Below are 15,201 nucleotides of genomic sequence, written 5' to 3'. Positions count from 1 at the left end.
CCACAACTTTTGCACTTTGAGGTATGATAGCAGAATGAGCACAATTTTTTTTTCCTTTTTCATAATTTGACAGATAGAAGATTCATTCTTACCATAGATCTTAGCAACCTCAGCATATGATTTGTTCCCTTTCTTTATTAGGTCAAGAACTTTCACCTTTTCACTTAAAGGAAGATCTTTATGGTTTCTCTTTGGCAGATCTCAATTGCCAGCATCACTACTCTTGGGCCTTAGGGCCATTATTAAGTAGAATAAGAGTTACTTCTACACAAGCACTGTGATACTGTGACAGTCCATCTGATAACCTAGATAGCTACTAAGTGGCTAATGGGTGGGATCCACTGGACAAAGGGATGATTTACATCCTGGACAGGATGGAGCAGGACAGATAGAGATTTCATCACACTACTCAGAATAGCACACAATTTAAAAGTTTTGAGTTGTTTATTTCGGGAATTTTACATTTACTATTTTTTGGACCATGGTTGAATATAGGTAACTGAAACCATGGAAAGTAAAACAGTGGATAAACGAGGATTGTTGTATCCTTTTTTATTTTGCAAGTTAACAAAAAAAAATTCTACAGTTAAAAATTTCCTGTTGAAAATTCTGTTTGGAATTGCATTAGAAGGGTATATTTAAAGTCCAAAATAGCAGATATTTCTGAATGGCCTGCTTGATGTTTTTTGGCACGAGAACATGGACAGAAAGTATACATGCCAAATTCATGATATAGCTTGCATGTAGAGAGGCAGCAGGGTTATAGAAGTAGGGGGTGAAACAAAGGGGTATTATTTATTTATTTTAAAAATTCACGAGGAATTCCCTGGTGGTCCAGTGGTTAAGACTCTGCCTTCCAATGCAAGGGACATGAGTTTAATCCCTGGTCAGGGAACTGAGATTCCATATGCTGCACTGTATGGTCAAAGCAATAAATAAATAAAATTTAAAAACTAAAAGTCGTGAAACATAGATGGCAGTGTATTAAAATATCTTAATTCTGGGCAGTAGGTAGGGATATTTATTATAGCAATCTCTGTATGTTTTAAAACATTTGAAATGTTTCACAGTTAAAACAAAAACAACAAATATAGCAGGATAACTACACAGCACATTCAGTCTGAGTGAGTGGGATAGTGTGTATATCCAGACTTTGGAGCAAGACTCTCCATGTTTAAATCCTAGTTCTGCCACTTACTGCTAATGGCTCTGTGACCCAGAGCAACGACTGGGTTATAATTATAATAGCTACTTCCTAGGATTGTTGTGAGGATTAAAGAAGTTAAGACATGGAAATCGCTTAAAACCATGTCTGGCACCTAGATGTTAGCTATCAATGTTATATATCATATATTAGTATTACTAATATTATTACATTTACTACCTATATTATATTGTTTTTTTGCCATTTTAAAATTTACATAAATGAGGTTATCTAAAGTTATGGGACCATCTGCAGTGTGCTTGTTTTATCCAGCCTTCATCTGCTGTTTTGCAGGGAAATGGCTCATTCCAAGGCTAGCTTTTCATGGGCAACCTCATTCCATCCCTGCCTTGAGAACCCAGCACTGGACTTGTCAAACTACCGAGCAGTCTCTTCTCTTGACCTCCTTGGAGACTTTGAGCACTCCTCCAACAAAGCAGAGGAAACCTCCGTTCATGAGGGGGAGAGCTCCCTCGCCTCCATGCCTCGCCCGCTGCGCAGCCGTGCCTTCTCGGAAAGCCACATCACCCTGGATCCTCAGAGCTCCCCAGCCTGGGAGCAGCACAGGAAGGAGCTCTTCAACAAAGTTGATGAGACCCAGCCAGATGCTCTGGGGGCCAGGAAGAAGGCCTTTCCTCCTCCTCGCCCTCCTCCTCCCAACTGGGAGAAATACAGGCTCTTCCGTGCAGCCCAGCAACAGCAACAGCAGCAAAAGCAGCAGCAAGAGGAGGAAGAAGAGGAGGAGGAGGAAGAGGAAGAAGAAGAGGAGGAAGGGGTAGAGGAGGAGGAGGAAGAAGAGGAGGAAGCGGGGGAGGAGGAGGAGCTGCCACCCCAGTATTTCAGTTCAGAAACCACTGGTTCTGGTGCCCTCCATCCTGAGGAGGTTCTGGAGCAGCCCCAGCTTCCGGCCTTTGGCCACCTGGAGGCCCCAAGGCAGGGCTCACAAAGCCTCCCAGCAGAGCCAGAATCCTTTGCTCTACGATCCAGTGATTTCCTGCCTCCAGTAAGGGGCCACTTGGGATCTCAAGCTGAAAAGGCTCAACCCCCTTGTTATTACGGCATTGGTGGGCTTTGGAGGACATCAGAGCAGGAGACCACTGATTCCAAGTAAGTGCTTATGGAAGACGTTAGGTCCCTGAAGAGGGGGCAGCATGAGTTTGAATTCCACCTCCACCATTTGCTAGCTGTATGACCTTCGACTGGTCAATTAAACTATTCCCAGTCTCATTTTTTCTCACCTGGAAAGTGGCCATGATTCTACCTATTTCATGTGGTTCTTGTGAGAATGAGGATAATCCACATAAAGGACATAGCCCCATGCTTAGCACATAGTAGGTGCTCAGTAGGTGGCTCAGACAGTAAAGAATCTGCCTGCAATGCAGGAGACCCAGGTTTGATCTCTGTGTCAGGAAGATTCCCCGAAGAAGGGCATGGCTACCCACTCCAGTATTCTTGTGTGGAGAATCCCATGGGGTCACAAAGAGTCAGAGTGACTAACTGAGCGACTAACCCTATCCCTAAATAACACTATTGAGATACTGTATTTATCGTTTCTAGTTTGTCTTTAAGGTACTCATCAGTTTCTGGCCCCTGAAGGAGAAGGCTTTAAACCTTTGTTGCCTTTTCCAGAAGCCTGGTTCAAGTCCTCTTCTGCCTTTTCTTTTGCTTGTTCTCTAGAATAAATTGCCAGCTCACAACCTGACTGCCTGGGCTTCTAAACTCTTCCCCTGTGCCCAGTATCAAAGATGTTCCTGGAGTTGACCATTCCTTACAACAGCCAAAGGCATTCTTTTCACCTTCCACTTTATTCATCACCCCACCCTTATTTCCTCTGCCTCTTTCCTCTGAAGCATTTGCTTCAGTGAGCAAATGGTACTACCAAAAGCGGTAGTTGACAGAGTTAGCTGTCTGGGCAGAGAGGCTGAAGCAGGAGTAGTCTGACTGGAGAACTGTTCTCTTCACCGTGCCAGTGCTCAGCAGCATGCCCCACACCGTGTGGTTGTCCTCTGTGCTCTAGAACAAAAGAGCTTTGACTTTCAGTTCTGCCAGTCCTCCTGCAGAGAGCTGCACCCACTCTCTGCTGGGGGTGGGGATAAGGGGCAGGTGAACCAATACAATATTGTAAAGTAAAAATAATAATAATAATAATAAAGTGCTTTCCTTAAATAACATTATAGAAGGAACTTGCCTGAGTTTTGTTGCTATTAGAAGTACCTTGTTATCGTGTCTTTTACTGATGGACAAATCCATTAATTGATTATCTGGAGCTGCTGCTGCTAAGTTGTTTCAGTCGTGTCTGACTCCTTGCGACCCCATAGACGGCAGCCCACCAGGCTCCCCTGGCCCTGGGATTCTCCAGGCAAGAACACTGGAGTGGGTTGCCATTTCCTTCTCCAATGCATGAAAGTGAAAAGTGAAAGTGAAGTCGCTCAGTCGTGTCCGACTCTTAGCGACCCCATGGACTGCAGCCTACCAGGCTCCTCCGTCCATGGGATTTTGCAGGCAAGAGTACTGGAGTGGGGTGCCATTGCCTTCTCCATATCTGGAGCTAGCTAAGAAGTTTTCCAGCCGCACATGCCACAAGCTCAGCACTTACAGGGCCTGGCTCCCAGACCTGGAGATCTCTTATCAGATCTCTAAAGGCTCTTTCTCAAGCTGCCCATCTATCTGAAAGCATTCTTATTGTAATTAGAGAGCATCATGGAGTTTCCATGATCTATAGTGAACTTTGTAGGAGTAAGAAATAAGGTTTTATCATTTTAACCCAATGAGATTTCTAGGTTGTTTATTTATTGCAACAGTGATGTAGCCCAAAGTTAATAATACAACACAGATGGGGTTTTGATCCTGAACCCAAGTTCTAGTATTGACCACTTGATTCTCCATCTCACTGATTATGATAGAAATTGCAGCTCCTTGAATAGCTAAGGCTACTCTAAAATCGTGTGCTCTAGGTCTTCTAATAGTTTTGTAAGTACCTAATATTCTATTAAACCCCATTCTTTGAAAATACACAAAAGAAAGCTTTGTGGAAAGTGACTGGATTGTTATCTATCACAGCAAGGAAAAGGTAAGCCAACATAGCACATAATCGACACTTAATATTTTGGAAGAGAGAATGAATACATGAATGAATGAACATGTATTGAGTATATGCTATATGCCAGACACTGCTTGTCATTTTATATCTATTATTTCATTGAATCCTCCCAATGACCCTATGAGCCCTTATCCTTATTTGACAAATAAGGAAACTAAAGCTGAGTAAAATAAGGGACTACTTAACTCTGAATTACACAGAAAAGACTCAAAGCCAGATCTGACTCTAAAATCTATGCTTCTTTTGCCATTCTGGGCAGCCCCTCTCAGGGAGCTCTGGTTCCTGCAGTAGCCAGGCCTTCACTTAGATCTCATGTCTCCTAGAAGGCAATGTGCACCAGAAAGGGAAGTCACTCAGTCGTGTCTGACTCTTTGCGACCCCGTGGACTGTAGCCTACCAGGCTCCTCTGTCCATGGGATTCTCCAGGCAGGAATACTGGAGTGGGTTGCCAATTCCTTAATGTGCACCAGAGGTAGTAGTTAAAGGCCCCAGGCTTACCCCTGCCAGCCTCCTAGTCCTTCCTCTTCTATGTACTTCCATTCACTGTGGCACCTTGCCCAGAGAGAAGGAAATTGCTAGTACTAGGGATTTTATAACTTATTCCACAGATTTGTTTTTTCTTAATGACTGTGGGATGTGAGGGGAAACATTTGCACAAAAGCATGGCTTGTGGTGGCAAAAAATCAATTATATATGCTTCTTTAAGTGATGGAGATTTAAGGAACATCATTCCCAACATAGCTAATATTTCATTGCCTGTTCTCTATGTGCCAAGTATTGTTCTAAGCACTTTTGTGTATTGACTGACTTAATCTTCACAACAAACCTATGAAATAGATACCATTAGTCTCCTACATTTTTTTTAGATGAGGAAAGTGAGGCACAGGGATATAAAGTAAGTTGCAGAAGATCATAAGTAGCCAGAACCCAGATTGTCTGGCTCACTGTGCCCACTGCATCACCCCCAGGAACTCCTCAAGAAGATCCTATTCCAGACCCTCAGAGAGCACAGAGTTCTACCCAGCAGGAAGTACCTTTAAGGTTTTATAAGAGAAAGTAGTACTAAGGGCAAGTCGATGTGTAATATTTTGAATCTAAAATGTAAAAAAAGACATCCTAATTTCAGCCAAGTTAAACTAGAGTATCTCTATAACCGACATACTCTTTTGTTAAAAAAAATGTCAGGATACACATAGAAGCAGGTGAGTGGAATTATCGAGTGTTGGTTAAATCCAATAACTGATTCAAGTACAGGTATAGTTTGCTTTATGGACTCTATGCATTTCTTCTCAGTAGTCTGGAGAAGGAATCTGCTTTTCATATCAAAGTCAGATTATGATCTTATAGGTCTCCAATAACCTCTGCCCTATTAATGGAGTGAATGAGGAAAGGAGCCTAGAACATAGTGCCTGATATGATACACTATAATATAGTACAGGGCCATGTCTGCTAGGGAACTGAGTCACATCCACTTTCAATTTTTTTTTCCAGTTTTATTGATATCTAATTGATGTATAGCTGCATCCTTTAAAAAAATAAAAGTTCTGTGCTTGCTTTCAGTATTTCATAACTCTGAAGCCACACACATGCCCTAAATATTTTTCTTATATAATTCTTTTAGGAATTCCCTAAGTTCATACATTCATATTCCCTCTAGAACATTCTCTCTTCTCTGCTAACGTATAGTCCAGCCAGAAAATTCCTTACATGCAGGGTTTTATATGATGTCAAGTTCTCCCTTTGGCAGTATAATATAGTGGCTAAAAGCACAGATTCTGGAGTTAGGTCACCTGGGTCTAAGTTTTGAATTTGCCATTTACTGTCTGATGACCCCGGGAAAGTCACTTTACCTCTTAGTGCCTCATGTTCCTTATCTGTAAAATGGTTGTCATGAACATGACATTTTATATCTATATTTACACACACACACACACACACACACACACACACACACACACACACATGTCTTGGGACAGCTCCTGGGCATAGTAAACACTATGTGAATATTAGCTAGTAGTAGTCTTTTATCCATGCTGTTAGCTTAAAAATCTACACATAAAATGAATACCTAGGATGAGGAATATTGGCATGCCTAAATTTCTTTTGTATGATGAATTAGGAGACAGCATAGTGTGAATCAGTAAATAGCTGTGGAGCCTTTTACCCATTATTTTTGACCTTTATCTAAGAGCTGCAAATAGCTGCAAAAATGACTAATGCATTTCTCCTATTTTTCCTTTCAAACTGCTAGAGGTTAGTGAAGGGGCAGTGACACAGACAGGTGTGGCTGGGAGGCAGCAAGAACATAGTGGGTATGGGTCTCCCCCTTACATAAACCATAGACGGAATTATTTGCCTTTCCATTACTGAACCCTAACATTGAAGCGTTTCTTTTCTTTCCTCACATCAGACCAGAAGCTTTGATGGCGGAAGAGTCCAAACCCAAACCAGCATGGAGCCAGAGCTACTTCTTTCCTGAGGAGCAGTTCTCTTTCCTGGGCTGGGGCTCGGATAAGCAGCACCTCAACACTGCAGGCTTCAGTGAACCCAAGACAACAGGGTTTGCTATTACACTTGTCAAGTCCATGGGCACTGCTTGTTCTATTCCCATTTCATTCTGCAACCATGGAAGAGGCTGGGGCCATTGGGGATATACCAGAAGTGAAGAGATGTTATCTTTTCTCAGGCCAAAGACCTGCGCCACATCAGGCAATCTCAGAAGAGCTCACGAGAGATGTTGTACACCATGACAAGTATCTGGCAGGGGTGCTAAACCCAGCCTCCAACATGGTGACAATTGCTGAGGTCCTGGGTGACCTCTTTGCTATGGGAGAGCTGCGGTGTGTGTGGGGGGGTTATTTCCAGCAGGAGTGGCACCACCAAGAAAGAAGAAATGATGAGGGTGTCCAGGAAAGCCATGGGATTCCTTTGTAAGCCAGCAGACTAGATAGACCTGGGGGTGGGCTGGCATCCAGGATGGGTAGGAGGGAGGCCAACAGTCTTAAAGGATGAATAGCTAAGGTCTCAGACATGTTCTTACCATGTAGCCCCTTCCTAGGGATCCATATATTGAGACCATGAACCAAGGAGAATCATTGATGATCAGAAACCCAGAACTTGAGGAGACTATTTTTTTCTGGATTTTAGTAGGGTATTAATGATGAAACCCATTGATCTCTAAAGAAGTCTCACTAGCTGTGGAAGTCAGGGATGTAGAAATAGCCTTCTCATTTCTTCAAGTTGACCTTAACTTGGTTTCTGGAAAGAGCCTTCATATGGCCTGTTTATGTTTGAACAGGCCCTCCTAGTCCATTATTTCCTAATTTTACAACTCCTTGGTGAACCTGGGTCCCATTTTACAAATGGAGAAATAAAGAAGCAGGATGGTCAGCAGATTCTCAACAGAGGTACTCAAATGTTCATTTTTTTGTTTCCACAGACAAGATTTTCAGCACTTCTCACCTCCTCAGGGGCCCCCAGGGATCCCTACCTCTTACTCAGCTTATTACAATATTTCTGTGGCCAAAGCAGAGCTGTTGAACAAGTTGAAAGACCAGCCTGAGATGTTAGAGATTGGCCTAGGAGAGGAAGAAATTGACCACGAACTGGCTCAAAAAAAGGTGACGTTTTTGGCATGCCTTAGAAGTTTTCAGCATTTGCTTAAGTGTGGCCAGAGGTTGACCTGCCTTCTACCTTCTCCAGAATATCTTGGTGCATTCCTATATCTTCAGTATAGAAATCAAATAGCCTCTCTGGGTTTCTCACAAATGCAGCTCCAGTCTCTTTTTGATCTAGTCAATAGCAGCAATAATAATATAGTAACCATCATCATCATCATCACCACAGTGTTGCTCGAATCCTAAAAACAACTCTACAAGGTAGGCATTACTGTGTTCTTTTCACCAGTTGAGAGGACCAGTCTACCCAAGGTTATAGACTAAGGGTAAATCCAGGACTTGAAGTCAGTGCTCTCTGACTTTCTACTCTGAAATAAGCAAGCCTTGTTAAATAACTTGTTATCCAAGGCACATCCGAATTTTTCCTAGTGAGCTCTAACCGGTGGCAGCAATTGATTGTATTCTCTGTAACTTTCTGGAGGAGAGAACAGACTGACCAAGAAAGAAAAGAAAAAAAAAAATTATAGGCCAGTCAACTTTAATATTTATTTGCAAGTATAATCAATTATCTCTTAAAAATACTAGACTAGATAAATGGAGATGATGATGTTGTTCTGAAGCCTCCCCTTTCTTCCTCTAAGTACCCCTAGCGTGGGTTTCTAATCAAATTCCTGGAATCACTTTGCCCTCCCTGTACTTACCCTTTTATTTCATAAGCAAATAGGGTTTCCATGGCAACCTCAAAGGCCCAGTTTACTACTTGGTAGACATCTGAGCTCAATGTAAATTGCTCTTCTGCCCATATTTATTATTAAGGACACAACCTGTACAAAAGCTCAAGGCCATTTGCAAGAGACCCCCACCACTTTCCAATCTGAAGCAAAGGGTCAGGGGAAGAATAGAAGGCATGGTAGAATCAAAGTTTTATTGATTCAGATTCCTGCTTCCTTGGATTCCATGTTTCCTGAGCGTGACAGGGCTCCTCCTGGCTTAGCCAGGACCTTTTTATTAGGAGCAAACCTAATAAATGTCTGATGAGGAGAAGCGAGAAATGATCAGAAATGGCAAAGCACAGAACAGCAGATAGTGAACTGAAGTGATTGTGGGTGGGCTAGGACAGTTTTTTGTCTCTGAAGAACATAGGTGAGGAAGGTCACCAATCTGCAGTATCCCAGAACAGTCACTCACCTCGAGCTGGTCTGTGATGACTCCACAGCTCTATCCACTACACTTTCCCTAGAGTTGAAGTTCAGGTTGCAAAGCCTGAGTGCTGAGAAACAAAGAGCTGTGTCCACTTTCATCCCTCCAGGTCTATGGAACCTGAGAGCTGGGGTTAGGTAGGTGATTTTCCAAGTTGATCATTTGGCCCCCAGCCTTCCCTTGTCCTTGGCATTGAGTTTGTTTGGGGAAAGCAGAGGGTGTGGATATAACTGAGAGCCTCTTGGCATCTAATTGTGTTGCCTGATTCATATCATTGATCCTTAATTCCCAGTGGGTTTTGGAATTTTCCCTAAATGTCTACCTGTTACATTTTACATTAAGGTAATGGTGATCTCCTGACTTTTGACTGCTTCTGAAATATGACAACTGGCCCAGACCCAGAGCAGGCTCTCTTGTCCTTTGTCACTTTGGACATCTCTAAATAAATGACTAGAAAGGAATATGTTCTAGATAACTACAGGCCTATGGTCTGAGAGCTCCTGGCCAGGAAGAGTACACTGAAGCATATTTCCTATATACAAGACAATATTCTAAGCATGTAGCATGTATTAATTATGTTATATATTTCATTCACGTAACAACACTATGAGTTAGTAATACTGTTACTCCATCTTTTAGATGGTAAAATTGAGGCACATAGAAGTTGAGTAATTTGCTCAAGTTCACACCACTATTTTGTGTCAGAGCTGGAGTTGAAACCCATGTAGTCTGGCATCAGAGTCCTTGCCATTAACCTTAATGTGATACTGACTGCAAAGGCTGAGGGCAACCTGGAACAGGTCTATTCTTGCAGTGTCCTTGCAGCTAGACAGGTATCCCTTAGCTCAGAGTGCCTGGTGATTGTGGTGGCAGTTGTAGCAGCAGTAGCAGTAGTAGTAGTAGTAACAGCATCAATAAATATGTATCGAGCACTTAATGTACCAGGCACAATACTAAGTATTTTACTTCTATGATCTCATCTAACCCTTACAACAATGGAGGGTTGAGGGCAGGAGACATACTTCTCCAATTTATAGATGAGAAAACAGAAGTCGTAGTAGGATTGGCTATCTTGTCCAAGGTCACGCAGTTTGGAGGAGGTGGAATTGAAAACCAGATATCTCTTAACTCCAGAACACCACTCTACCACACTACCTTCCCATAAGTGCAGTTCCACAACTGGTTACACCTATGTGAAGTGAAGTCACTCAGTCATGTCTGACTCTTTGTGACCCGGTGGACTGTAGCCCACTCAGGCTCCTCTGTCCATGGGATTCTCCAGGCAAGAATACTGGAGTGGGTTGCCATTTCCTTCTCCAGGGGATCTTCCCGACCCAGGGATCGAACCTGGGTCTCCTGCATTGCAGGCAGACGCTTTATCCTGTGAGCCACCAGGGAAGACAAATCAGAGGACACATATAGTGCTTCCCTTGAGAAACTTAGCCAGTAGTAGGAGAGGGATCAGATGCACACACAGGAAACAGAAAGTCAACAACTTCAAATTACATTCTCAAGTGCTCTCATTTCAAAGGACTGAAGAGTTTAGAAAAGAAAAAGATAATTGGGAGAGGAGTTATGGGGACAGGAGCTTCCAGTAGGGAGAGTGGGTCAAAGCTGGGCTCTAAAGAAAGAAGGGGATAGCCAAAGTAAAGGAAGAGATAAAGAGTTGGCAGAATTTCATAAGCAAATCAGGAACATAAGAGTGATTGTTGTGAACACAGTGTGAGGAGCTAATCCTCAGAGGTTCTGAGGAGTGAGATTAGAATGATAGGGTGAGGCCAGGCTGAATAATAATAGCAGCTGCTTTTATTGAGTACTCAGTCTGTGCTAAACCTTTGGCATGCATTATCTCACTGAACCCTTATTACAATTCAGTGAAATAGGTGCTGCAGTTACCCCCATACTACAGATAAAATAAACCTCCATAAAGAAATTCAGCTAAGGACTTCCCTGGCAGCCCAGTGGTTAGGACTCCATGCTTCCATTTCAGGGGGCACAAGTTTGATCCTTGGGCAAGGAACTAAGCTCCTGCATGCTGTGTGGTATAGCCAAAAAGAGAGAGAGAAAGAAAGGAAGGAAGAAAGAAATGCATCTAAGGTCACCTAGCTAGGAAGTGGCAGAGCTAGCAGTCCAACTTAGTCATTATAACTGCAGTCTTAACCAAAAGGCCTCAGAAGTCAAGCTGAGTGGGGGAAGACCTAGCACAGTGCCATCAACATCAGAGCTACTAAAATGGAGTGGAGGAGAATTAAGGAAGCACAGGGAAATACTTGATGGCAGTGCTTTTCCAACCTATGCTCTCACAGACGTTCCTTTTTATATGTAACAAACAGCAAGTATTTAGTGAACTACACTTGGCAAATGAGAATTAGCCAGTGGGTACCACTCATCTAACACCAAGGAGTTTGGTGGTGACAGAGATTCCTAGCAGATCTGAAGGGATGGAGGAAAGGCACCCGTCCAGAAAACTGAAATTGCTCATGACTCTCAGGTTTCCTTCGTTTCCAGTGACGAGGGTAGAGCCCACCATCTGTGACTTGAATCTCAAAACAGATGTTCCAGGCACAGATCTGTTTGTCAGTCCCCATTCTCATCCTTTGCTTTATTTCTCCTAGGTACAGCTTATTGAAAGCATTGGCAGAAAACTTTGTGTCCTGCGGGAGGCCCAGCGAGGACTGCTGGAAGACATCGCTGCCAATTCTGCCCTTGGGGAGGAGGTGGAGGCCAACCTAAAAGCCCTCTGCAAATCCAACGAGTTTGAAAAATACCGTTTATTTATCGGGGACCTGGACAAAGTAGTCAACCTGTTGCTGTCACTCTCTGGTCGGCTGGCACGGGTGGAGAATGCTCTCAACAGCATTGATTCAGAAGCCAACCAGGAGAAGGTAGGGTTGAGGTCTCCAGGGTATGGATGAAAGGAAGTGCCATCTGCTTCTTCCCAGGACTCCTCCTTTCAGATTTGGCTAGTCTGGGAAGCAGTAGACCATAGTGTGAAGAATATAGGCACTGGCTTTTAAGTGGAAATTCTGGCTGTGTGATTGTGGGCAAAGTTACCTAACCTCATCCTGTCTCCATCTCTTCCAAAGTAGGATGACCCTACTACCTACCTCATGAGGTTGTGAGACTTAAATTAGGTCATCTATGTTAATAATTTAAAGCAGAGCCTAGAACAAGGTAAATACTGAATCAGTGCTAGCTGCCAGTGATAGTAATAATAGTATCAAGTAGTTGAGATTAGGAGGCTGTCCATTTCATAGGTTGGAGCATTCTGTGTACATTCTTGAACCCAAACTGCATTACCTCTTCCTGTCCACGTGGTTTTTAGATACAAATTTGAATCCACAGTAAAAGGCACATAGGCTTTTGCAAACACACATGGATACATCCTGTCACACTCACAAACTATGTTGAAAACCATCATCACAGTGATGGTTTTTCACCAGATGGAACATGTGCCAGCTGACTTTGCCAGAGCCTTTCTCCACCCCAACCCCAATGGTGGTCCACAGAGTAAAAACAGTTTATAGAGATGAAAAGCAGAGATCACACATCCCCCTGTCCAGAATTGCTGTTGTGTTTATTTTCCCCTTGCTACAGAAAGGGAAGGCTTTTGCATGAAGGTGGACTTCAGGGCAGGAAATCTAGACCTGATGACTGGGCAGAGGGGCTAGTGGGTTTGTGGGAGCATCCTTGGTAGAGTACTGCATTGATCAGATAACTGGATTGGGATGGCCCTTATTGGTCTTCTGCTTTCCCAGTTGGTGCTGATAGAGAAGAAGCGGCAGCTGACAGGGCAGTTGGCAGACGCCAAGGAGCTGAAGGAGCATGTGGACCGCCGGGAGAAGTTGGTGTTTGGCATGGTCTCCCGCTACCTGCCTCAGGACCAGCTCCAAGATTACCAGCACTTTGTGAAGATGAAATCTGCTCTCATCATTGAACAGCGAGAGCTGGAAGAGAAGATCAAGCTCGGGGAAGAACAGCTCAAATGTCTCAGGGAGAGCCTGCTCCTGGGGCCCAGTAATTTCTAATTTCTACCAGCAGACTGCCTACACCATCCCTGCCCCACCACAGTGGGAAGTGCTTTCAGTCCTTGTTAGCAGTTTATTAGCAAAGTAGATAGCAGTTAGTTAGCAGTTTGTTCCATATTCTCTCACTGCCCCTTAACCTAGTGGTGTTCCCAACCAGCTAAGAAGGCCTGGGGAGGCCCCAAGCTTCTACCTGAGAGAGAGCAGAAGCAAGAAGTAGGAGCTGAAGCAAAGTGTGATCATACAACCACACTCTTCTTCTCAGGTTGCACTGCCAAATACTCACCCCACAACAGAACCAACAAAGTGCCTTCATTCTTCTTTGTACTAGGATACCAGGAGCATCCTGCACTCACCACCCACCCAGACTTTGAAGGCTCAGAGAGCAGTTGCCCATGCAGCTCCACTCTGTCCCAAGGCTTGTGGCCCAGACATTTCCCAGGGAGATCTGACTGTCTTGAGGACTTTATCTACTACCAGCTTTAGGGTTTCACTGCAGCTTTGCAGTAGGAAGCACAGACGTATAGATGACATTTAACAGAACGTGAGCAATAGTTGAGAATACCCAGGTACCCTGCTAGAAGGACTATGCTTAAACAAGCTGGCTCCACTCCCACCTTCTGCAGCATCTAACTGAGGGGTAGGAGGCCTATTTTTAGCCCTGGCTAGTGTGGCCCTCCCCTTGTACTAAGGCTTTGACTTACCACTTCAGGTTTCATCTTGCCTTTTCATTACTGGGGGTTCCAAGTGCCTATCCTAAAGGCTTCACACTATGGGGAATAGCTCTACTAAAGCTATCTTCTCGATACATGTTTTATTATTGGGGGAGAGGGGATTGTTATATTTTAAATGGCCTTTCAATTTTATTTATTTTTATGTCTTTATTATTTTTTTTCTTTTTTAAACTAATAAGGTAAGAGGGGAGTTGGAGAGGGGGAAGTTAGCTGAGAAAGAAAGTATTTTCTGCAGATCAGCCTGAATCCACCATCACTAGGTAAGTGGGCACCAAGGCCTTGAATTCTTCCCACCATAGCTGACAAGAGTCTGAGGGAGGAGTTCTCACTTCTAACTCAGAGCTGTGGCCTGGCCCTATATTTCCCTTGAAGTCTGGATGACCATGAGCTTAGAGTTCCCCAATAGGCTTCAATTTTTTCTTGCTTACTTTTTCTTGAAACCAAAGAAAGGGACAAAGTTTCACTCATTTCTCTGCCATTTCCAAGCTGAGGAAGGCGTAGAGGTGAGCTCAGGAAGAGCTCCTCTATCTATTGTTTTCTTAGCCTGTGGCCTGGCTCAAGGAAGCGAAGTTCGTTGATAGCTGGAAGCTCCAGCCAGGGCCAAACCCTCAGAACAAGTTATAATCAAGGATCTTAGGCACAAAAATAATGAATGCTGCTCCTATGGGTGAAGGTCCTATCACCAGTAGCCAGTTTCTGTCCTGGAAATGCCCCCAGGTGAGTGATGGCAGGAAAGGAATTGTGGCCAAACTCTGCCCTGTTATCCAGCTCAGTTACCTGTTCCTCGTTAACTGGGGCCCATGCTTGATATTGTACAATGCTGCTCAGACAGCCCAGGTGTCGCTTCTAGTTACTGCTGAGTTCCTCCGGGTCCTTGGAGGTTAACTGTAGCAGCAGAGGTGCCTCATTCAACCAAAGAATTTGCCAAGGAACTCTGCTGCTGCTACAAATACTGGTTGCTAGCTTCTGTTTCCTCTTCATTGTATTTGGAAACAATGGAAGAATCCTTGCCAGCAAGGTGTCCTGGGGGAGGGGGGGACCTGAAGTACACTGTTGCTGTCAGAACCACTGTTAAAATATCACCCTGCCATTCTCCCATCAAGTGGAGGATTATACTTTATTCAGGATGGCTGATGGCTTATGAAAAGGCTAGGTTTATCTAAGCCAAGGTTGAGGAATATGGGGGAGTACTTCAAGTAGAGGCTGTGATTGCCATCTTTTTTCTTTTTAACAGGCTCTTAGACAAAGAGTGAGCAGGCTGAGATGTCCTACAACTGGGGCAATGAGGCCAATGTAGCCCATTATTCTAAGTTTTTTTTTT

At 43.7% G+C, this 15,201-nt stretch overlaps 1 protein-coding gene across 1 annotated transcript in view; it reads left to right on the top strand.

Moving 5' to 3' along the window:
• Window positions 1-13,983, top strand: part of SHROOM4 (shroom family member 4) — a 253,160-nt gene extending 239,177 nt beyond the window's left edge. Inside the window, exons 6-10 of the mRNA XM_052663021.1 lie at window positions 1,499-2,311; window positions 6,715-6,864; window positions 7,744-7,924; window positions 11,737-12,006; window positions 12,880-13,983. Coding sequence (XP_052518981.1) covers window positions 1,499-2,311; window positions 6,715-6,864; window positions 7,744-7,924; window positions 11,737-12,006; window positions 12,880-13,149 — 1,684 coding nt within the window. The 3' untranslated portion in view covers window positions 13,150-13,983. The remainder of the gene's footprint in view (window positions 1-1,498; window positions 2,312-6,714; window positions 6,865-7,743; window positions 7,925-11,736; window positions 12,007-12,879) is intronic.
• The last annotated feature ends 1,218 nt before the right edge of the window (window positions 13,984-15,201 follow it).

This window comes from Budorcas taxicolor, chromosome X, assembly GCF_023091745.1.
Source record: "Budorcas taxicolor isolate Tak-1 chromosome X, Takin1.1, whole genome shotgun sequence".
Taxonomy (NCBI): domain Eukaryota; kingdom Metazoa; phylum Chordata; class Mammalia; order Artiodactyla; family Bovidae; genus Budorcas; species Budorcas taxicolor.
This window is presented reverse-complemented; position numbering and strand designations above follow the sequence as displayed.